The sequence below is a fragment of the Gaeumannomyces tritici genome, assembly GCF_000145635.1.
Source record: "Gaeumannomyces tritici R3-111a-1 unplaced genomic scaffold supercont2.3, whole genome shotgun sequence".
Taxonomy (NCBI): domain Eukaryota; kingdom Fungi; phylum Ascomycota; class Sordariomycetes; order Magnaporthales; family Magnaporthaceae; genus Gaeumannomyces; species Gaeumannomyces tritici.
The window spans coordinates 1,719,489-1,743,372 of record NW_008804547.1 but is presented as its reverse complement, the minus strand read 5'-3'; the positions used below and the strand labels follow the sequence as shown (position 1 = coordinate 1,743,372).

The 23,884-nt window shown below is 36.1% G+C and overlaps 2 protein-coding genes across 2 annotated transcripts; both read right to left on the bottom strand.

Moving 5' to 3' along the window:
• On the bottom strand, positions 1-413 carry GGTG_05700 (hypothetical protein; the record flags this gene model as incomplete). Its single annotated transcript, XM_009223506.1, has 2 exons — positions 185-413; positions 1-66 (listed from the first exon to the last, which is right to left on the bottom strand). The coding sequence occupies exons 1-2, from the start codon at positions 380-382 to the stop codon at positions 1-3; spliced, it is 264 nt and encodes an 87-aa protein (XP_009221770.1). The 5' UTR covers positions 383-413.
• A 6,283-nt stretch (positions 414-6,696) lies between these two features.
• Positions 6,697-7,134, bottom strand: GGTG_05699 (hypothetical protein; the record flags this gene model as incomplete). Its single annotated transcript, XM_009223505.1, has 3 exons — positions 6,697-6,740; positions 6,798-6,821; positions 7,035-7,134. The coding sequence occupies 3 exons, from the start codon at positions 7,132-7,134 to the stop codon at positions 6,697-6,699; spliced, it is 168 nt and encodes a 55-aa protein (XP_009221769.1).
• Between the last annotated feature and the right edge of the window lie 16,750 nt (positions 7,135-23,884).

Below are 23,884 nucleotides of genomic sequence, written 5' to 3'. Positions count from 1 at the left end.
CTACGCAGCCTTTTCCTTAATGGCAGCCTCGTCGGCCTCCTTGTCAGCGGCCACGCCGCGCTTGCACTGCCGGCCGGCCACGCAAAACATCCCATTCTTAAAGGGACGCTCAGGCACGGCGAGCGTGGAGCTCGGCATCCTAGTGCGCAATATTGCGAAGCGGGGTACCGCCCCGGGAAGGCACCTTAGGAATTTCGAGGGGGCCTGCCTTGGCCCTGGCCATGCAGCCGGAGCCCGGGAGGCATCCAATCATCCACGGCTTGGAGGATGATGGCAGTTGGCGGGCATCGAGTTCGGTGGGCGGGGTAGGCAAAGCGGCGACCTGGCTGGCGAGCGCGACAGTCAGGGCGACCTTGGCGACGGTAGCAGTGCCGAAATACATTTTGGAAGGATATAAAAAGAAGAACGCAAAATGAGTAGCAGAATGCAAACAAAAGGAAAATAGGACAATAAGGAAAGGGATAAAAGGAAAAGGAATAAAAGGAAAAGGAATAAAAGGAAAAGGAATAAAAGGAAAAGGAATAAAAGGAAAAGGAATAAAAGGAAATTGCGGGTGGTAATGCAAGGAAAGAAAATGGAGGAATATCATTAGGGTAAATGGTAAACATTTATATTGCCTCGCCCTTCGCTCGTTCCCAGGTTAAGGCCGTAGTCGAAACGCGGAATACCGCTGCACGGACGCACCAGCGACCACGGTCGGCCTCCAATAACATACAGTTGTGTGCAAAAAAAACGCAAATTTACCCCGCCCCTCAATTTTTTTCCCGATTCACCACCATCAATCCAAACAACCCTCTTAACAAAAATGCCCATTAAACGTCGCACAACAGTGCACAAACCAAAAGGAATACATTTATCGCCTCGCCGGCGATTGCGCATTTACGCCAGATATCGCGCGGGCCAATCGGCCAAAGCAATCGCTAAGCAGGAGGACGTTAATCCAGTGCACGTGTACGGCGTAACTCGTCGCTATGAGCTTCAAAATTTTGGGGTTTCGCGCCCCGGCCGAAGGCGGCCTTTAGCACTATCAAAACGAAATAAACGGCATATATTACGGAAGATTGCCGTTAATCCTTTCATTACAGTAAAGCAATTGCGTCGAAACTGCTGTCCTTTTATTTCCAGGTTAACAATTTCAAAGGCTTTGGTTAAATGGGGCATCCAACACGAGCTCGCACTTACGAAGCCTTTTTTAAGCGAAAAAACAATTGCACAAAAATATAAATGGGCTTAAGAAATGCGCAAAAAGCCGCTTTCTTATTGGAAACGCATTCTTTTCTCTAACGAAACTATCGTCGAGCGTGGGAAGGGCCGGCGCCAAAGGTTTGTATTTATCCCTAAAGGTAAGTTAAACTCCTTAAATATATTGGGAATAGCTTTATTAATACCTTTCTTAAAGCGCTATAAATTGGATCAAAAATTTGTCCAACCCAAAGCCAAACCCTTACAAATTAAAAAGATGTTTTGGGCAGGGATTCGGTACAAAATAAAATCCAATTTGGTGCTTTTAAACGGAAACCCCAACGCACTTAAAAGAGGCTTCACTGCACGGCTATACGTCGAGTTACTTAAGCAATACTTGCTTACTGTGCTTAATTCCAATACCCTCTTTATGCAAGATAACGCCTCTATTTATACGGCACGCGTTACCCAGGAATACTTTAAATTAAAAGGGGTTAAAGTTATTATTTTGGCTCCTTATTCCCTTAATATAAACCCCATCGAAAATCTGTGGCCTTGGCTAAAAAATAAGCTTTACGAACGCTACCCCGAAGTAGCTAAGCTTTTAAAAACTTAAGAAAGCATTAAAGTCCTTATTAAATTGGCCGAGGAAGTGTGGGAATTTATTCCAAAAAGCTTGATCAATAATTTAATTAATTCGATGCCGGCCAGGGTTAAGGCCTTGTATCAAGCCAAAGGGTGGTATACCAGATATTAAGCTACTGTGTATAAAACCTCCAGCCAATTATCTGTTTATTGCAATTAACGGCATGTAAATAGCTTCAATTTTGATTAAGTGCGACCCCTTTGAAGTAGGTGGGTGGTGCTAAGGGTGGTGGCTCGTGCATGGATTTGTGTTTTTTTGCACACAACTGTAAAATTTAAAGCGATTTCGTGGCTTGTTTTAGGGCCGCATTAACTTGCGACACCCAAAAAAGGAAATTCGGGCAGGAGAATCCAAAGCTAAAAGCACGCGCCAAGACTCCCGGGCTTTCAATCGTCGCCAAAATGATTCGTAAATGGCAGCTCGGTTTAAATAGGTCGCAGCAATGCTACATGTGTCATTTGGATGGGGATGGCCCAAAATAAACTGGAACGCACGGCGATAACAGCTGAGCCCGTGCTGTCGTCATGCTTCTGCCTGCTACTTTGGACCTGGCACATTGGGGGATTTGCGTGAATTATTTTTAAAGCGGTGTGAGATACAGGTTAAATGTGTTGCTTATTGCTGCTCCCTTCGCCAACTTGGCGGTTTCGTTTACCTGCACGCTTGGTAACTGCCCGGGTATAATCTTGCACATACCAAGGCTGTGCCTATGGTTTCGCTGATGTTTAACGGGGCCCGTGCATTTGTCGACTTAATGCCAGTTATGCCCCATGGGGAAGTGTTTAAGAAAGGCATGCGCGTTAGCCAAGCAGCCCGGCGGATGTTTTTTAGGTTCGTCCCGATTAATGCCGTGCCTCGACCTCTGTCACGGCGCGGCAGCTCCAAAGCGGAAGACGGAGCAGTTGGCTACGGCTGGGTTATACACCAAGCCGGCCAGCGCAAACTGTCCGGGTACGGCAAACTGGCGCACCCCGCCGAAGTATTCGATGGTAAAGCGAAAAGGGCCCGAATGGGCCTTCGCAAAGCCGTTTTAAACTTCCTTAATTGCATATACTATTTATGCTTTAACAACATTTTGGCGGCCAACGGCTTTTTAAGCACGGCTTTTAATAGCTTGCAAAGGGCTTTTAAAAAGGTTTATTGCTTTATGGATAAGCACCAAATACACGTTCGTTAGTTTCCAAGCCATACGGAAATCCTTGGAAACGAAAAAGCTAACGCCGAAGCGAAGCTAAATACGGCTTTTCCAGTACTTTAACATACCAAACTAACAATAGCTAATATTAAAGCTTTAGCTAAAAAAATAACCCGGAATACCCGGAACGTTTGGTTCGAAAAAAACATACCGGATTAATACAAAATTATTGGCTTTCCACTAATATTATAGCGCTTACCCAATGCTTTGCAACTTTACCGGAAGGTATTACAACGGTTAATAACCGTACGCATTAAATACGGGGATTTTAACTAGTACTATAAAAAATTCCAATACGAAAACGATAACTTGTACCGTTATGGGGAAAACAAATCCCTTTCTTACCCGGTATTTTACAAATTGGCCAAAGCGAAAAAAAAGAAAAAAAAAGGCTTAAAGCAAACCCCGCTTTTGCTTTCGATAAGCCCGGGTATTGGAAAAAGCTATTGCAAAAGCCGCTTTTATTCGTTTCGTTCGTTAAAGCTACCAATTACTTTGCTATTGCTAAGCGGTAATAACGGAAATTTAAACCCGTACAAAATTTATTTCCCAAATGCTTTAATTTCCTTTTATCCTTTCTTTTACTATTACTGCTTTTACAATTATCGCTTTTCATTTTATCCAAACCAATAATAAGCTCGTTAATCCTATACAACCCCAAACCAAACTCCGGAAAAAACCATTGCGGTCCTTTCCACCCAACCCGGCCATTACTTACTTTAGCATTTTGCCAACCAACCGCATTATTGCCAATAGCAGCGCTTTAACGCCCCGGCGTATATATACGCCTTTTTGCTGATTACCCGCTTACTATCAAAAAGCGCCGGAATGCAGCCCAAATTCCGTATGCTTTTGGGTTCAAAACTTGTTAACCGCTTCGATAGCAATATGTAGCCTAATGTTAAGCTTAGGTAGCGCTAGCATGTTATATGCCCTTTGGGAAGCAGGGATTGGTAAATTCCGATTTGCTAACGTTAAATATACTTACTTACTCACTCATTCATTTGCACCCTTTTTTTACCTCTTCGCGGGCCACGTTCCTTTAGCTTTTTAACCCGTTAAGCGTTAAAAAGAAGCTTTCCTTCGGCTTCGTTTTAGGATCCTCAATTTACCCCGCGTTTTTCCCCCGCGATTACCTTTTTTCCGCGTCGATATTCCCGACTTAATAATGCCCTTCTTCGGCGGTCGTTTCGGCTGTTACCTTGGCGAAACTGTAAGCAAAACCTAACTTTAGCCCAAAGGCTTTCCCAAAGAAAACAGTTAGGTTTATAGCGAAAGAAAAAACCCCTTCCCCAAACAAGGCCCGGGCGCGTCGCGACATTTTTCGACAGCAAGGCGGCTTTAAGCCAATCCATTTCCATAAAAAAGCTAGGGTGGAAAAGTCGTACCAAAAAATGTTATCGAAAGCGGGATTAAAAAAAAAGAAACCATGGAGTTTTAACGAAAGCAAGCAGCTTACCCTTACTAGTTATTACCTTAAATGTAAGTTCGAAAGTTAAGCGCTTTCGTTCGCGGCGTTCCATGCCCTCCTTTTTTTTTCTTGGAATAACCTTCGTTTTATCGAATTACTTTAATTAACTTACCCAAATGCCAAACCATATTAGCACTTTGCTATTTTTAAAGTTAAAGTGCTTAAAAACACTGGCTAACGGATACTGTATGTTAACACTTCCGGTCCTGCTCGACTTTTCCTTGCTGGCAAATATGCTTTATTTTCCGGGCTTTACTAACATTCCTTTATTAACATTCCGCGATAAAATAACGCATTTTGGCAAAAGTGCGTACCTTTCCACACCACCCCCTTAACTTTCGTTTGCAAATCCGGCATTTCGCTGCCCGCCGTCGCGCGCTAACCGTTTACCGATTATAATTATATCGAGCATAAGATTTTTTCCAAGTACCCGCAAGCAATTGGTCCGTACCCGGCCAACAAGCTTGGCTTATTAATGCGTTTTATTACGTTTACTTTGTGCGCGCGACCAAGGCGCGGTTGGTAAGCGGGGATGGAAATTGCTTGATGGACGCCGTGGGATTCGCTTTCGGTTAATGCTTCGAAAACCTCCACTACATGAGGGGCTCCCCTAATCGCGAGACACCGGGCAGCCTTGGAATCGGAATCGAACCTACATTACCAGCAACCACCGGCCACAAAACTAAACCAATCTGCATTGTTACGACGTGGCATTTAAGCCCTCGACTTGTGCAAAACGTATGTAAATATTAAGCTAAGGAGGAGAAGAAAGGTTGAAGGAAAGGTGTGGCCGAAAGCCGCACCTTTATTTTGTTAGTCCTTCCTTATCTAATCTCCAGCCAATCGGCTATCAACTACCACTGGCGACGCCGTGCCATAACAAGCCCGCAAGATTCCCTGTAAAAGGGTTTGGAGGGCAAGCAACCGTTTTGGTTTTTGTGTTTCTGGTTTTCCTGTTGGATGCAAGCAGGCACTTGCTGCTAAATACACCACTGGGCCGCACGCTTTCCCTAAACCGCTAAATAACCTAAACCTTTGAAATTTCCTAGCAAAAACCCTTTCCTGTGCACAGCACGTTACAATTGGGTATATAAAACTGTTCGCGGACAGCCCGTTAGGGTTCGGTGGGAAAGGCTTTTAGTTGCAATGCAAAATATTTAAAAGCTGTTCCATATTTTAAGTATAAGAGAGGGTCGTACAACGTCCCTTTGCTCCCTTTATAAAAAGGGAGTAGAACGAAACACGGGTGCGTTGCACGGGCTAACGCGTGCTTATTTGGGCAATTCCGCTGTCGCCGTGCAACGCACAACTTTTTCCCTTTCTTTTCTTTACCTTTTAATAGCTAATTCAACCTACGTGTTACGGCCGGATAATCTTAAACATGTCGCGAGGACAATAATTTATTGGCACTTATAAACGAAGATTCCATGGTGAGGAGGAAGGAAGTATTGTACATGACGGAAAGGAACATGGTGGGGTTTTATGGTTAAGCTCCTTTCACGTAACCTATCTCCCTGCCTTGGTACCTAAACCGTTACATTACGGATATCGCAGCCTGCTTCGTTGCTTACGTTGGACCTTAACAAAGCTATTGCAAAAGCCCCCCTTTTCGCCTCGTTCGTCGAGGCTACCAATTACTTTGCTATCGCTAAACGGTAACAGCGGGGCTTTAAACCCGCATAAAACTTATTTCCCAAATGCTTTAATTTCTTATTATCCTTTCCTTTACTTTTACAGTTATTACCTTTCCTTTTTTCATCCGGACCAATAGTAAGCTCGTTAATCCCATACATCCCCAAGCCGGACTTCGGAAGGATGTTACAACCAAAAGCTAAGCAGGAGGCTTGGAGGGGCTGAAACGTTAGGACCAAGGAAAAGGGGGCAAATAAGCTGCTGGGCTCCCCCACCATTGGTAAAACACGTAACCCCAGGTCCACGTAACGCAGTGGTGCTAAGGGGCACTAAAATACTTATCACTACTAATTAAGCGATTAGGAGCGATTAGTAACTTAGCAGACATAGCACTTAGGTTGGCGCAAAGGGCTTTTGGTATAAAAAGGAGGGGTTTCCTACTTTTGCAAATAGCTTTGGCTAAGGCTCCAGCATTAGTTAATTTAAATTAGCTTCCAAATATTCCTTGGAGCAAGCATCCAAACCTGCACCTTAAATTTTGTAAATCCCCTTATCATCCCAAGTTACGTGTTACTGCTCACCGCTCCATAGGTGCCTTACCTTAAAAGCAGAGGCTTGTTTGTAACAAAGGAGCCATTGCGGTCCCCCCACCCAACCCGGCCACTACTTACTCCGGCACTTCCTTACCCTAAAAGCTGTAACGGCCCAAGGCAATTCACCGCACAGCGCAAGTATCCACGTAAGCACGCGCCGCGGAACAGCCCGTGCAACAAAACGCCGCACCATCTTTTCTTCCGCATCGCGTGTCCGGCGCCCCGCGCCTTTTTCCCTTTCCCCTCGCCATAAAAAAGTTTTTCGTCGATAGCATCAATTAAACCTGGCTGCGAACCTTTTCGCCCTAATCGTACCTGGAGCAAAGTACCGTTTGTAACAACGGCCGGAAAAGGCAAACTGGCAATGCCGGCCCGCGAAATTGCTTTGCTTCCTTTGTCCTTGCACCCGAGCCATTTTGCAATGCTCGATTTTTTGCGTCGTCGAGTTTCCGCTTGGTTCGCTGGTCGAAATACAACCCCGTAAACAATTATAACATGGTTTCGAAAGTGATTTAATGTTTTTAATTTTACGTTTTTACATTTGGAATGCTTGTAGCTAATGGGATAGCCGCTGCCTTGGGCGAATTTGCGTAATTTAAAGTGCTGGTTATCGAAATGGTCGTTTCGAACAATCGAACGAAAAAATATAAATGTCCGTTCCTCCGTCGAAAGCCGGTTGTTGCCAATGCAATTGGGGCATTGGTTCGAATCTTGTTGAAATTAACAAGTTATGTAAGGTGCTACCCTGCACTTACCCTGCACTTACCCTGCACTTCCCCACGTTAATTAATACAAGTTAAATTTGGAGGCCGAACGCGGAAATCGCTTTGGTGGCCGTAAAACGATTTTTAGCAATTCCTATACAAAATAATATTGCGGAAAATCGCGTGCGGCACCGCAACCCCTTAAAGGTAAAAACCCGCGGGATCGATATTGGTGGGTATATAAAGAAAAGCACTAAGTTGGCACCCTTTCCCCGGAATAATACCTATTTCCAATAACTAACGTAAGCTTGTTAGCATTATATTATAGTGCTTAACATGCCTAACCCCTGTGAACGTAACCTTATAAATTACTGTAATCGTGCTGCAAAGCCCCAATTTGGACCCTATAATTTAACAAATCCATTAAAAGCGGGAACGAATCGGGTTCGGGCGAAAAATCCGGCGGTTTTTGCTTAATGGGGGGTTCGATTTGCTTTTGTTATTGTTTGTGGTCGCGCCGACGGGTTTTTCGCTTTTTGCAAAAAAATATCATTAAATCGATAGCTTTAATGCGGTAGCGCGAAATTTCGTCGTTAAACCAATTGTTAAGCTTGTTATACCAAATTTCGGCAAACCGTGCGTATTTGGGGATGTTAAGCTCCACTTTGGGCTTTTTATACTTTTTTTCCACTTTTTCCCGTACTTGCTTTTCAATATTCCAAATCGGCCGATAATAAAAATAATATTTGCAATAGTTTTTTACGATTGTATTTTCGCGTTGTACCCGTTTGCGCTTAATCTTTTTGATAAATTCGCAAATTTTTGCTTCGTCCTTTCGGCCCCGAATGCGATTTTGTCCTTGTTTAAGCGCCGTTCGCTGCTTTTTTAATTTAACAATTTTAAGGTTTGGAAGCAAATTCGCTTATACCTTATTTAGCACCATATTTACGTTTCGCCCGAAAGTTGCGGGTAATGCTAACGTGCGCGAACAATTTATACAATTAATTTTCCGTTTTTTCTTCGAAAAGTATTTTGCAAATCGAATTTAACCTTTTCGTTAAAATAAATACTATAAAAAATCGAAAATTTAAAATTGTAACGCATTATTTAATTTCGAACAACGTTTAAAGCATTTTTTAAAATTAAATTAACGGGTTTTTTAATTAAATTACTTATATTTTTGGCTGGTTTTTTTCCGAAATAAAGCATACCGTTCGCAGCGTTTGCGGCTTTTTTGCGGAAAAACTTCGGTATCCAACAAATTCCGAATCCCGCTTTTAAACTTTATCGGCCCAAATCGTTTTTAAACTTAACGTAAAACATGGCTTTAATATCGGAAAAAATTCCGTTGGGGCTAAAGCGGCGGAAAACAAGGATTTTAAGCATAAATTGCTTCCATCGCAAAATCATGCATTCCTTAAACCTTTAAATGCTGGTGCTTAGTATTTGCAAAACGTTTGTTAAATTCGGCGCATTAAAAACGTAATTGTGCAGCGCAAGCGCGATAATAACGCTAACGGAATAAAAAATTAACTTTTTGGTAAGCGTAAAGTAAAAAATGGGTTTGCAATGGTTAAAATAACAAAATTATTTAAATTGCGTGCGAAAAAGCGTAAAACTTACGGTTTTAATTTGTTATCCGAACCTTTGTAATGGATAAATTTAATGGCTACTGCGGGGGTTGCCCAACCCGTTATTGGATAGGGAACGACCATTAGCTAAATGTTTTCGTAATAAAAAGCTTTTAACCGCCCGCGTCTTTTGATTTTCGCGAACAATAGCTTATTTACCGGCAAGGATTATTTATTAAACGCAATTTCGTTCGAATTATCCCATTTTCCTTAGCCTTTTTCCCGGTCGGCGCTGGGCAAAAAAATAATTTTAAAACCGAAAAGCTTTTTTACGAGCTTGGATTTTGGCTTTTCGTTGTAAACGAGCTTAATAAGCCTGGTTTTAATATAGCATTAAATTAAATAGCAACCCGCAAAGTTAATGCGTTGCCGTTCGCCAAAAAAAACGCCCGTATCGTAAATAATATTAAACGTTAAAATAATGCGCAATTCGGCCACGCTAACGATTGGTTTGCCGTGGATATTAAAAGGCCGGAAGTTAAAACGGGAAATTAAAATTTAACGATAATATTGGGCGCAATATAAGCGTTAGCGCTGGTTGGATAAAAGAATGTTAAAAGTAAAAAAAAGCCATTTGTAATACTTTATATACTTTTTTTGCGTCGTTTCGGTCCATAAATTGTCCCGTAATCGTAATATAAAGCTGCTGGAATTGGCGGATATATACGTACGTTGTACCTTATAATTTAATAATGCAATTCCCGCAAACGTAAAGGAAAAAATCCATTGTCGTTTTTTGCAACAAGCTTTTTAAATCGCTTTAAAATTGCTTACCTTTTTTTTCGCAATACCTTTTCCCAAACGTTAGCGAATAATTATACCGGCAAAAAAACGTTGTAAAATATACCGTTTTCATTTTGTAAGCATGTTAATAATGTTAATTTAGCTTTTTGCAGCTAGCACGGGCTTAACAAAAGCGCGTTTTAATCGTTATCGGTTTTTCGCATGCTTTTCGGCGGATAACGGTACCGGTTGGTTATTAACTTTTTTGCCCGCTTTTTGTTTAATAAATTGCGTAAAAAAGTAACCATGGTTATCGAAAGCACCGTTAGCACCGGGTCGGCGAGCCGTAACGGTCGCAAAGCGCGGCATAAAAACGGTTCCGTTATTGCGTTTGCGGTTTGGTTGCAAAAAAGGGGACGGCGGTTATATAAGCGGCTTTTTAACGGATAAAGCATAATAAACCAACGAAAGCCGGTAAAGGCCGATAAAGGCGTTGCCGCTATTTATAGCGAACGGTAGCTATAATTATGGTTGTTTAAAAAATTGGAAATAGCTTTTAACGAATGTTGGTTATGTTAAAGCCGCAAAAGCGAGTTCCCGGTTTATAAAAAGCGGCTTTTAATTGGGACCAGCGTGCGTTAGGAGTGGTATTTAACTGGGCTAGCGCAATGGTTTTATTAAAGCGCTTGGTGCGCGGAATTACCGAATACCTGGCGGGGTACCTCCTTGGTTAAAGCGCCTTTAACTGCACTTGCCGCCGAGAATAGTGCCGAATTTAACGGCCCTAGCAGCGACTTCTCTATTTTATAAGTAAAAATTTCCATTAACTTTTAGCGAAGCCTAATAGCTACGAATTGCACGCAATAAAAAAATAAAGCTAAAAAAAGGTGTTTCGACGGAAATGAAGCAAAGCAATAACTTTCGGCATTTACCCAAAAAAAATACGACGCAATTCCGCGGTGTACCCAAAAAAAACGCTATAACAATTAACCAAAGTACTTTTAAAGTATTACCGGTACTAAAAGCTGTTTTAGGAAAACTTAAAAACCGGTTTTCCAAAATACAAACCCTTTAATTACAAAATTAAATTTAAGCTTGGAACAAAGCTAAAATACCAAAAATTGTACCAGTTAAACCCAAAGCAACAAAAAAAGCTAAAGCGACAGCTTTAAAATAATTTAAAAAAAAGCATAGTACGGCTTTTCAATTCCTTTATAAAATACGGAATTTTATTCGTTCCAAAAAAAAACGGCAAAAAAAGGATATATATCGATTACAAACCTTTAAACAAAGCTACAATAAAGGATAAGTATCCTTTGCTTTTTATTAACAAATTACGCAACAAATTTAGCAAAGCCCAGTACTTTACAACTTTAAACCTCCGAGCAGTTTACGGTTTACTACGGATTAAGGAAGGACAAAAATGGATAACAACCTTTCGAACCAAGCTTGGAATATATAAATTTTTAATAATAACCTTTAATTTTACCAACGCACTAACAACTTTTTAGCGAATAATTAACCACGTGCTTAAAAAGCACTTCGACATTTTCGTTTTAGCTTATTTTAATAATATTTTAATCTTTTCGAATACGCTAAAAAAGCACAAGCAATATATGCATTAAGTATTGCAAAAGCTACAAAAAGCGAACAAATATGTATGGCATACCCAAAAAGTGGTATTTTTCGGGTTTATTATTACTAAATTTAATTTGTAACCCAATTTATTTTTGGATTTTATTTTTTTAACCAAAAGTTTTCGAAAATTAGGTTTTTTTTATTGGTAATACGTTAAATTTAACCGGAAAGGTTCGTTTATAATATTAGCAATTAAAATAATCGGTTTTAATATCGATCCATCCGTTGTTGTAAGTAACGGGTTCCCGTTCGATAATGCTTAAAGCGTATTGCTTGTCCTTTTTGCGTACAGGAATATTATATCGCTGCATTGCTTATAGCGATATGTAGCTGCTTTGGGCTTTGTTATTAATTATAGCTTTAAGCTTGTAATTTCCCGAACGTATTTGTATGCATAAGTAGCGTTTTATAAAGTTAATCGTAACTATTAAAGTTTTTATTGCTTGCTATAATCCTTTCCATGCCTTCGTATCGGGTGGATTTTTTAATTTTTGGTTTAATGTAAAGGTGTTAAGTCCAAAGTTAAAAAAAGCTTTCCACTTATTCCTTATACTTTCCGAAATAGTTTTGGTTGCTTGGATTTTGCTTGTTCGCGTTGTTTTCGGCCCGAAGCTTTTCGTTGGTTTGGTTGGATTGGTACGGATACTTAAACCCGTTTTGCTAAGCCTTTGCTTTTTGCATTATGTATACTTTGTATTCCACTTTTTTGCACTTTTGCTAAAGCAATACCTGTACAACGCAAAGCATAAGGTAATAATAGCTAAGCCGGAACATTATAGCTTTTTTGTATTGGTAGCTTATTTTTTAATAAAGCAATTGCTAAGCTAACCGTAACTTAATAATAAGCCCGTTAGTTTATTAGTACGGGAAAAAATCGGGTTTTAATTTTTAAACCAGGTATATTAAATAGTCGATATGGTAGCATTTAGCTTAAAAAAGCCATAAGTATTTTTAATGGTTAAAGCTAATGCTATTATAATGTTACAACTAACAACCAATGTAACAAACCTAAGGGGACAGCGGTAATAAAACCACAGCTTTACCCCTTTTTAACAAAGGTTACGTAACCTTTATCGGCGATAAGCGCGATACGTCGGGGATAAACATATTAAAAATATTACTTGGTAATAGCTGCGATCGAACGATTGGAACATATTAATTAAAGCAAACATATTATAGCTTGGCTGGGAAAAGGGGCATTAAAACCCAAAGTATAAAAAGGAAAGATTTTTTATTATTTTAAATAATTTTTATAAAATGCATTGGCATTAATTAATTGTTACAAAATAAACAGTATATACTGTTATGAAAAAGCTTTAGGCATAAATATTAAATGCTTGAAGCATTGGAAAAGCGGTTCCTTTGCCTAAAAGCGTATAACGCTTCCAAGCGTTAAAAAGGAAGCTTAATAAGCAAAGAAGACAGGGAATTACGTGTATATAAAGGGCAAAAGCCTTTACGGGGCCTTGCACTTTAAATTTTTTCCTTTTTAAAGCAAATTAACCGGAATAGCTTTATACCGTACCTATACCTTCTGCTTGCAATAGTTATAAGCCCGGCAACTTTTAAACCCTTTTACGTAAAGTAAAAGGCTTAGCAATACGGATTTATTCCCTTTTTATTACCTTTATTAAATCGTTTCCAAACGCGCTTTTCCAAACGCGTTTATTTTCCTTTTCCTTTCCGCAATTTTTTTACGAAAAGATTTTTACGCTTCCAAAACCTTTTTTAACAAAGTTTTTTTTGCCGAAGCAAATTCCGTTATTAATTCCAAACGTTGTTAAAAACCTTTATTAAATTTTATTTTTTTAATTTTTACGTTTTTACGCTTTTAAAGCTTTTAACCTTTTATTTTTTACCGCTTTACTTTTACAAATTTCCGGTTGTTATTAATTATAAATAATACGGATAACAACCTTTTCGTAATAACGCTGCTTAAAAATTAAAAGCAGTGGTTTACGTGGTTAATAACGCTTCGCTAAAACGCATTAATTTTAGGAATTTAAAGCTAGGTTAACCTTAATTTGGAATTTTCGAAAAACGTGCAAACGGACGAAACTTTAAATTTCGATTTTTTTGCAGCGAAAATTTGCGTTAAGTATATTAAAAATTATAAATTTAAGCGTTTGGTTTAATAGCAATTCCTTTCGAAAAAGGAAAAAAAAGCACGTTTAAAGGTTTAAACCGGCCAAAGCAAAGCTACGCAAAAATTTAATTCCGAACTTTTCCAAACCTTTTCCGTTTTTACCGAAAGTAATTTTAAAGCCAAGCATAAAAAAGCGCTTAAAGCAAAAAAATACCGCAAGCAAAACCGCTTCGAAAAAAATTACAACCTTTTCCAAATGGATTAACTTTTTCGTAAATTTTATTGCGTTAATAAACGCGCAATTAAAAGCTTAAACCAATAATTACGTTACTTTCCGTAGCACCATTATTTGCTTAAAAACGCTTTACGCGTTTACTTTTATAATGGAAATTTAAATAATTTTTTAAAAAAACCGCAATACGCTTAAAAAAACCGCTAGCACCATAAATATTAACCAATAATTTTTAAAGTTTTAAGCGATTTATATTTAAACCAAAATTAAAAACGTTTTTGTTGCAAGCAAAAGGGATAGGCACGGTGTGAGGCTATTCCGGTTAATTTGCTTTAAGGAGGAAAGGATTTGAAGTGCAGGGTCCCGTAGGGGCCTTTGCCCTTTATATACACGTAATTCCCTGTCCTTTTTGCTTACTAAGCTTCCTTCCTAACGCTTGGAAGCGTTACACGTTTCCAAGCAAGGGGACCGCTCTTCCGATGCCTTAGGCATTTGATATCTATGCTTAAGGCTTCCTTATAACAGTATATACTGTTTACTTTGTAACAGTTTTTAAAATACAAAGCTTTACGCCCATGCTTAACTTTTTTAAGCATATAAAACGTTTCGACCTTTTTTAAACAAAGCGTTACCGTTAAAAAGTAATTACGGGCAATTTTACGGGAAAAATGGATATTTTGGTTACTAAATTTTTAACGATTTTTTTTTAGCATTGCATTAATAATTCGGGCATTAAAAAAAAGCTTGCATTTTTAACTTTCGGGGGCGCATTTAAAAATAAAAACGAAAAAGCTAAAAGCATTTAACAAAATAACGCAATAACGTACAAATGCCCGGCTTGCATTTAAAATTATTCCTAAAAGCCGGAAAATTGCTAAAAATTCGTTTACGTACTTACCGGCAATTCCAAACGCTTTTGCAACAAGTTAAATAACGAAAAATGCAAAAAAATTAAAAAGTTTTTGGAAAAAAACCGTTAAAAATTATTTAAAAAAATTTCCTTTTTAAAAACAAATTTAAAAATTTCGCTTGGGGAAAGCAAACCGAAAGCGCGTTAAATTCTGGTTTCCGAATTTTAAAAAAAAATAGAATTTAAACGCGGCCGTGCTTAAAATGCCTTTATTTTAAAGCGTTTTTCGGTTTTTAATATTATAAAAAACATTTATTTCGAAAGCACGCTATTCGATAATTGCGGTTTGCTTTATATTATTAACAATAAAAAGCGCTTTAATAAAAGGTTATTTCAATTGTTAAACGGTACCGAAACGGTTTAATGCGGTATTTAATACCTTTCGATTTTAAAACGAAGCATTTGTACGCTTTTTAGCTTTTTAAACGAAAATGGAAATTTTAAGTTTTATAACGTTGCTTTAGTAAAGGGCTTTTATGTTAATATTATTTTAAAAGCCCGTTTATACGCTAAAAAGGTATGGTTTTGCGGGAAAAACGCAATTTTGCGCATTAAAAAAATTATTAACGGGATAATAATTAAACGCTTTTAGCGCAAAAATAACGTAATATTTTATAAATACAAACCCGTTGCTATTTATTTTGTATTAACTACGTTGCAATCCTTTTCCGGTAATACGGTTTTAATTTTTGCAATTAAAAAAATTCCCCGCCGCAAACGTATTACGCATACGTAGCGTCCAATTTCGAACTTTACGAAATTGCAAAAAAACATTGCTAACTTTTAGCATTTGCGCAATGGTTATTTGGAATTACAAGCGCTAAAAGCTTTTGTTTAAAACGTTTAAAACGTTAAAATTAAAGGATTTAAACGGATTAAATGCAAAGTATGCGCAATAACCCACGTTACAGCCGTTATTTCCAAACGTTTTATAAAAAAAGCTATGCGCTTTTTTTGGAAAGTTTAATTTAACTTATTTAATTACTTTAAATTAAAGTTAAAAATAAATTGGGTTTTGTTATTAATGGATAAATATAGCGGCAAAACCTGGAACTTTACAATCCTAAACAAAAAAAAACCAACGGTTACCAAAATTTTAAAGGAATGGAAAGCGTAAATAAAAAAACAATACAAATTGCTTGTTTACCTTTAAATATAACCAAAAAAGTTTATTATATTTGTAAAAGGGTTTTTGGAGTACGAAAAATGGGTTTAAGCTAAAAGCATTGTTATTAAAACCTTACCGTTATATATTTACAAACTTAACGGGATAATTAAACGTACGGAACAAAACGTTGTTACAAAAGGGATACGTATGCGCAAAAGCGCAAAACTTTTTAAGCATTTATAGCCGGAAGCGATTTACGCTGCCGTTTAGCTAAAAAAACATAAATCCTTTACCGTTAAAAAGCATGCGCGTTTTTAACGATATTTTTTTAAATTGGTTTTGGGGGTAATTTCGGCATTACGTTTTAAAGCTTTTTACGGGTTTAATAACTAATTTAAAACCGGATTGGAACGGTATTTACGCTTACGGGTACAAAGCTTATCCTTTAAACGTAAAGAAATCCTATAACGCGGATTTTAAGCATTTTAAAATTAACTTTTATGCCGGGGTTGGATATTTGGTAAGTTACTAAGCTTCCAACATTTACCGGATTTGGATTTTGTTAAAAAAAAAAGTAATAATTATAAAAAACGTTAAATTTAATAAAAAAAGCTTTTTTAAAAACAAGCAAAAAAAGAATTTAATTAACGTAATTACTTACAATTTGCTGGTTAAATACAACGAAACGGAAAACCCGCTTGCAATTTAAAAAAAAAATTGCTAATGCGTTAAAGCTTTTTTAACCGGAAAAGCTTTAAGCACCCATTTCCGTTATTAAATATTAAGGTTAAAAATTGGGGGTAAAAAAGCTAGGTTTTGTCGTAACCGCAAAAGCTAAAGCCGCAAAGGATTTGGCTAACGGGCCGAATCCAAACGCGCATAAATTTTTAATTTTAAATGCTTTAAAAAATGGTTATAAAGCAAAGCAAATGCGTAATACGGGCTTTTTACGTATAAGTAATTCGTATTACGGCTTTATACGGCCCGGGAAAAGCGATAACTTCCCGCCGGTAAAGGGTGAAAGTAACGACAAGCCCGAAAAACAACCTTTAAAACCGTTAAAGCTAGCTTTACTTTATAAAGCAATAAGCCGGTTTTTGCTTACTTTAAAACCGGATATGCCAATTGCAATTACAAGCGGCACCTTTAAAGCGCTTTTAATTGCAATACCAAAAGCATTTAAAACTTTTAAAAATTTGTTCGAAGCAAATTTAAACGAGCAAAAAGCGCCGCCTTTTTTTTCCGGTTAAAAAGGGCAAAAGCCAACCCCGTAAAGGAATGGCCCTTTCGCTTTCGTTTAATACCTTTTTTTTTAACGCGCTTTTACCGGATTTGCTAATAATTACGTTTAAAGCAATCCGCGCCGCAACGCGTGCGGTTATAAAAAAAAAAAAGGAAAAAAAAAAAAGGGAAAGCAAATAACGCAATAACTTTAATAACGCCATTTTTTATTATAACTTAGCGATAGCGTTTAACGCTTTTAAACCGGAAATTAAAAACGCTGCTTTTGGAACAAGCTTAATAAATAAAAATTAACAAGCTTTTTTCGATACGTATTTATTTAATTAATAAACGGCAATTAAAAAAAGTAACTTTAGCCATTGCCCGGTTTACGAAATAATTGCAATTGCCGTAACAAAAACATTAAAGCGCAATAATTTTTAAAAAATAAGCAATTGCACCGAAACGAATTATAACGAATTCCAAAATTTTAGCGAAAATTTAATACGCATTTGCATAAAATTTTTTTAATAATTTGCTTTCGAAAAAATTAATAAATTATTGGAAAAAAAATTTGGAAAAAAATTTCGAAAAATTTGCTTAATAACAAAGTTATTAATATTATTTAAGTATTTATTTATAAATTTAACAAAAACGGTTACGTTACGGATTATAAATTCCGTGCGATAATTAAAAGTAATTAATAGCCCAACGGTTTGGAAAAGATTTACGTTGCTACGTTTGCAATTAAAAGCTTTAAAATTATAATAGCAATTATGGTTTATTTTAATTTTAAAACGCATTAAATTAACGTTAGCAAAGCTTTTTTTTATGCAAAAATTGGCGATAACTATATAACCGTTTACGTAAAGTTTTTTTTTAGGTATTACCGAAAAAAGTTTATAGCTTAGCTTAAAAAAGCTTTATACAGGCTACGAAATTTACCGAAATTATAATATTTAGCTTTCGAAAAAACCTTTAAAAAGCTAAAGCTTACTTTATTAACGGAAAAGCTTTGTTTATTTATAAGCATAAAACGTAAGGTTTTTTTCCTTTTGTACGTTAATAATATAATTATTTTTAACCGTGCTACGCATTTAAAAATGGTAGCAAAAATGTTAAACGGTTTTAAAAAAAATACAAAATAAAAAAAAATTATTTAAAATCTTTTTCGGGGTTTAAATCGTAAAGGATAAAAAAGTACGAATAATAACTTTGCATTACGATTTTTATATCGATAAAATCGTTAATACCTTTAATTTTAGGAATAAAAGCGTAAAGCGCTTCCTTTTGCTTAACCAAACGCTTAAAAAAAATTTGGGGGTAGCAATACCCGTTAAAATCCTAGCCATGCAAAAAAGAATCGGGTTTATACTTTATACGGCCATTACTATCCGCCCAAACGTTGCTTTTGCAAGCGCAAAACTTTTCAAATACTTTACAAACCCAAGTAAAAAGTATTTAAAAGCGGCAAACCATACCCTTTTGTATTTAAAAGGGTCGAAATTTTATTGCATCCGGCTAAGGAACGTTTTAAAGTTTAATTATTTGCTTTTTGCTTTAAACGATTTTTTTGCTAACGATAAAAAAACGAAAAGGTTATTTAAAGGATACGTTATGTTTTTATTTGGAAAGCCCGTAGCGTAAAAAGCAAAAAAATAAGCTACCGTTACAACGTTTATTACAAAAGCAAAGCTTTTAGCGCTTATAAAGCTTGGAAAAAAAATTATTGCTATGCAAAAGCTTTTCCGAAACCTGCGCTTGGAAATTAATACTTTTTAAAAGCTTTGTTATAATAACATACAAACGATTTAATTAGTAATTAAAAAAAGCACCCGCATTAATACGGCTTTAAAGCACGTGGATATTATAAATATATGGTTACGTTAAAAATACCAAAAAGGAACGTTTAACGTGGTATATTTTAAAACCGCTTTTATGCTAGCAAACGGGCTTACTAAAAATTTCCCGCTTTACAAATTTAAAACATTTAAAGCTGCTTTAAAATTGCATAACTTTTTTAAAAACGGGTTAACAAGCTTAATACGCAGCCAAAAACTTTAAAGCAAATATTAAAAGCGTATAACGTTTGCATGAAAGTATAACGCAAATTTTTTTTTATTAATAAGCATAAAGCATGTTGGCTTTAAATAACAAAACGGTATTTAATTATAATGCGTGCAGTTTTTAAAAGCGCTGCATTTTTCCTTTCCATTTTAGCTTTAACCTTTATTTATTATTTGGTAAATAAAAGCATTTTTATAAAAAGAATAGCCCCAAATTATTGCGGTTTTAATATTACTTTTTTAACTTCCTTCGTTATTATTACCATTTTTTTTTTTTAAAGTCGGGCTACGAAAAGCAGGATTACTTTAACGGGAAGCTTTTTTATTCCTTTTTTTGGCTTTATCCTTTTATTTGTTGCCCGGTTTTGGGTAAGGTTTAAAAAAATAGCTTACTATTTTTTTAAACTTTTTAATTTTAAAGCAAAAATTATTTAAAAGCTTTTTTTGGAATAAAGCAATTGTAATGCGCAATTAAGGCAAAAAAAGGAAAAAATTGCAACGATAATTGCTTTAAGCACATTAAACATACCGTAAAATATAACCATTTTAAAAGGAGCGCGCTATGGGTTTATTGCTGCAAAGGCCCCGGAACTTTATTAAAAAGCTTTTAGTGCATTTATTGCATAAAACCGCGCGGGGAATGGTATTATTGGAAAAGCTAATTAAAACGTTCCCGTTAAAAGAAAATCGACGGTTTTGCTAAAAAAAAAAGGCCAAATAGCATTTTTTTAAGGATTAAAACGGAAAGGAAGGGGTGGTTAGCATAAAACCCGCGAAAACGGTTAGGAACGAATTAATTTAATTATTTACTTTCGTTTTTTTACCCGTTTTGCGCTTCCGGGTATTGGGGGAAACGACGGGTTTATTGTTATTATCGTTATTTTTTTAAGCAAACTAATTAATAAATTTATCGGAATTAAAGTTAATTTTAATCGTTTAACGAACAAGCTAATTGGGCCCGGAACTTTTGCTTGGTTTAATTAAAGTTTAAAAAGCACCGGTTGGGTTAAATTAAAAATTAAAACGAAAGGTGCAAAAAGTAACAAAAATAACCGGAAATTTAAAAAGGGTTACGGCAGTATTAATCGGGGTTTAAATTAAAAAACGGCGCAAAGCCTTTATCCGTTTAACGTAACAAACCCGATTAGTTTTAACCCGTTTAGCGTTTTCGGCAAACGCACGCGCTTTTATTGCTTTAATTGTTTAAGCGTTATTTTAAACCTTTTTGCGGGCAATTTGCTATTTCCGCGCGTTTTTTATATTCCGCTATTTGTTTTTTTTTGCAAAAAATTTACTTTTTTTTTGCTTGTTTTTTTCGGTTTGCTAAATTTTTTTTTTTTAAATAATGCTTTTTCCGTTTGTTTAATTTTAATTGCTAAAGTAGCTATAACCGTTTGCAAATTTGCATTATACGCGCATAAAGCAAAATTAGCAAAAAAGCAATAGGTTAATAAAAAAGCAAAAAACCACGATTTACTTTTTTTGGGTTTAAACCCGGTTAAATTCCTTGCGTTTAGCGCGCTTTCGAACAATTGCACGCGTTGCTTTGTTACCGGTAATACCCATTTTTTAGCTAAATTGTTATTACCGCATAACGCTTTTAAAACATTACGCCGCCGCGCAAAATATTTACAATTGCTTGCTTTTGCTTTTGCAAAAAATTTTATATTAGCAAAAGTTTAAACGATGGGAACGAAAGCGTAAAAATTTACGGATTGGTAAGGAAATGGTAATAAAAAGGAAAAAAAAGGAAAGCCGGAACGAAATGGGAAAAAAAAGGTTTTAATTGTTACGCCCATTTTTTTTGGTAATGGCTAAAGCATTTGCTTTGTTACCTTTTGTGGTTGGAGCATTTATTTTGTTGCTTTTAGCAGCAAAAAACGCTTGCTTTATTACTTTTCGAAGCTAATGCGCTTTTACGGTTACCCTTTAAAAACGGGAAACGCTTGCTTTGTTATTTTTTAAAGCTAATGCGCTTTTATAATTAACCTTTAAAAGCGCGGTAAGTTTTTAAATTTTACGCTATTAATATAGCAACCAATTTTTTTTTATTTTATTTACAAGCAACCCAAAAAGTTTGCTTAAAAGGTATATTACAAAGTAAATAGTATATATTGTTATGAAAAAGCTTTAAGCATAAATATTAAATGCTTAAGGCATTGGAAAAGCGGTCCCTTTGCTTGGAAGCGTGTAACGCTTTTAAGCGTTAGGAAGGAAGCTTAATAAGCAAGGAGGACAGGGAGTTACGTGTATATAAAGGGCAGAGGCCCTTACGGGACCCTGCACTTTAAATCCTTTCCTTTTTAAAGCATATCAACCGGAATAGCCTTATACCGTGCTTATTCCTTCTACCTGCAACAGTAATTAAATAAATTAAACCAAACCTTTTAAAAAAGGCGTAAAGCCTTTTTTATTAAGCGTTTAAAAACAACGGCGGTAGCGTGGGTCGTTACGCACGCTTTACATTTAATGCGTTTGGGTCCTTTAATTTTAACGTTCCGAACGTTCCAAACAAAAGCTTTTAGCGCTTGTAAGCTTAAATGCCCGTTACGTAAATGCTAAAAGTTTGCGGAATTTTTTTTTGGTTTTGTAAAGTTAAAGGATAAACGCTATAAATGCGTAGCACGCTTGCAACGGGAAAATTCGTTAATTGCAAAAATTAATACCATATTACCGGGGAATAAATGTAACGTAATTAATACGGAATAAATAGTAATAAGCTTGTATTTAAAAAATATTACGTTGTTTTTGCGCTAAAAGCGTTTAATTATTTTCCCGTTGGTAGTTTTTTTAATGCGCAAAATTGCGTTTTTTGCCGCAAAACCATACCCTTTTAGCGTTTAAACGAGCTTTTAAAATAATATTAACGTAAAAACCCTTTACCAAAGCAACGTTGTAAAGCTTAAAATCCCCGTTCCCGTTTAAAAAGTTAAAAAACGTACGAATGCTTCGTTCCAAAATCGGAAAGTACTAAATGCCGCATTAAATTGTTTTAATGCCGTTTAACCGACGAAAAGTTTTAAAATTAAAGCAATTTTTATCGTTAACGATATGCAACAAACCGCAATTGTTAAATAATATGCTTTCGAAATAAATGTTTTTTATAATGTTAAAAGCCGAAAAAACACCTTTTAAAAAAGGCACTTCCAATACGGCTGCGTTTAAATCCCTTTTTTTTGGAAGCGTTAAATTCGGAGCTTAAAACGCTTTCGGCACTTTTCCTCCAAACGGAATTTTTAAACTTATTTTTGGTAAAAAAACCGCTTTTAAAGGTTTTCCAACGGTTTTTATTTAAAATAGCTTTAATTTGCTTGCACTTTTCGTTGTTAAGCTTGTTACGAAATTGGCTAAAATTGCCGGTAAAAGCGTAAATAAGCTTCCAACAATCTTTCGGCTTCCAAGCGTAGTTTTAAATGCAAGCCGGGCACCCATACGTCGTTTTGTTATTTTGCTAAAAGCTTTTTACTTTGTTATTTTTTTTTCCGGGTACGCCTTTAAAAGTTAAAAACGCAAGCTTTTTTTTTATGCCCAAATTATCGATGCAATGTTAAAAAAGGATAATCGAAAATTTGGTTATTAAAGTATCCATTTCCTTTATAAAATTGCCCGTAATTACTTTTTGTTAGTAACGCTTTGCTTACAAAGGATTAAAACGCTTTATATGCTTAAAAAAGTTAAACATAAGCGTAAAGCTTTAAACTTTAAACCCGTTTTTAATTTTGGTTTGGGTAAAAATTGTTTGGAATTTTAAAAATTATTAATTAACGTTTGTAATATTAGTTACCTTTTTAAACGTATTGCGGTACTTTTAAAAAATTATTTAGGTTTTTATTATTAAAATGGAAGCGTAAAGCGCTTTTAAGCAAATAATAATGCTTTGGAAAGTTACGTAATTATTGGTTTGCGCTTTTAATTGCGCGTTCGTAAGCGCGATAAAATTTACGAAAAAATTAATCCATTTGGAAAGCGTTATAATTTTTTTCGAAACGGTTTTGCTTGCGGTATTTTTTGTTTTAAGCGCTTTTTTATATTTGGCTTTAAAATTACCTTTAGGAAAAACGAAAAAGGCCCGGAAAGGTTCGGGATTAAATTTTTGCGTAATTTCGTTTTTGCTTTACCAAACCTTTAAGCAAGCTTTTTTTCGGTCGAAAGGATTGTTTGCTAAACCAAGCGCTTAAATTTATAATTTTTAACGTGTTTGGCCCGGGCTTTTGCTGCAAAAAAATCGAAATTTAAGGTTTTGTTGGCCTGTACGTCGTTCGGGAATTTTAAATTAAAATTAACCTGGTTCCAAATCTTTAGGATTAATGCGTATTAACGAAGCGCCGTAAATTACGTAAGCTATTGCTCCTCGTTTTTAAGCAACGCTATTACAAAAAAATCCTCGTTTGTACCGTTTATAATTGGCAGCAGCCGGGGGCTTTTCAGTAAAGCCGGATTGGAAAAGGGCAAAGGGTTAAAAGCTTTAAAAGCGTAAAAACGTAAAAGTTAAAAAAATGGAATTTAATAAAGGTTTTTGGCAACGTTCGGAATTGGCAACGAAATTTGCTTCGGCAAAAAAAACTTCATTAAAAAAGGTTTTAAAAGCGTAAAAATCTTTCCGTAAAAAAATTGCAAAAAGGAAAAAAAAGATAAACGCGCTTTTTTAAGCGCGCTTGGAAACGATTTAATAAAAGTAATAAAAAAGGAATAAATTTATGCTGTTAAACCTTTTACTTTGCAAAAAAGGGTTTAAAAGTTGCCGGGTTTATAATTGTTGCAAGTAAAAGGTATAAGCACGGTATAAAGCTATTCCAGTTAAATTGCTTTCTGGAAAAAAGGATTTAAAGTGCAAGGTTCCGTAAAA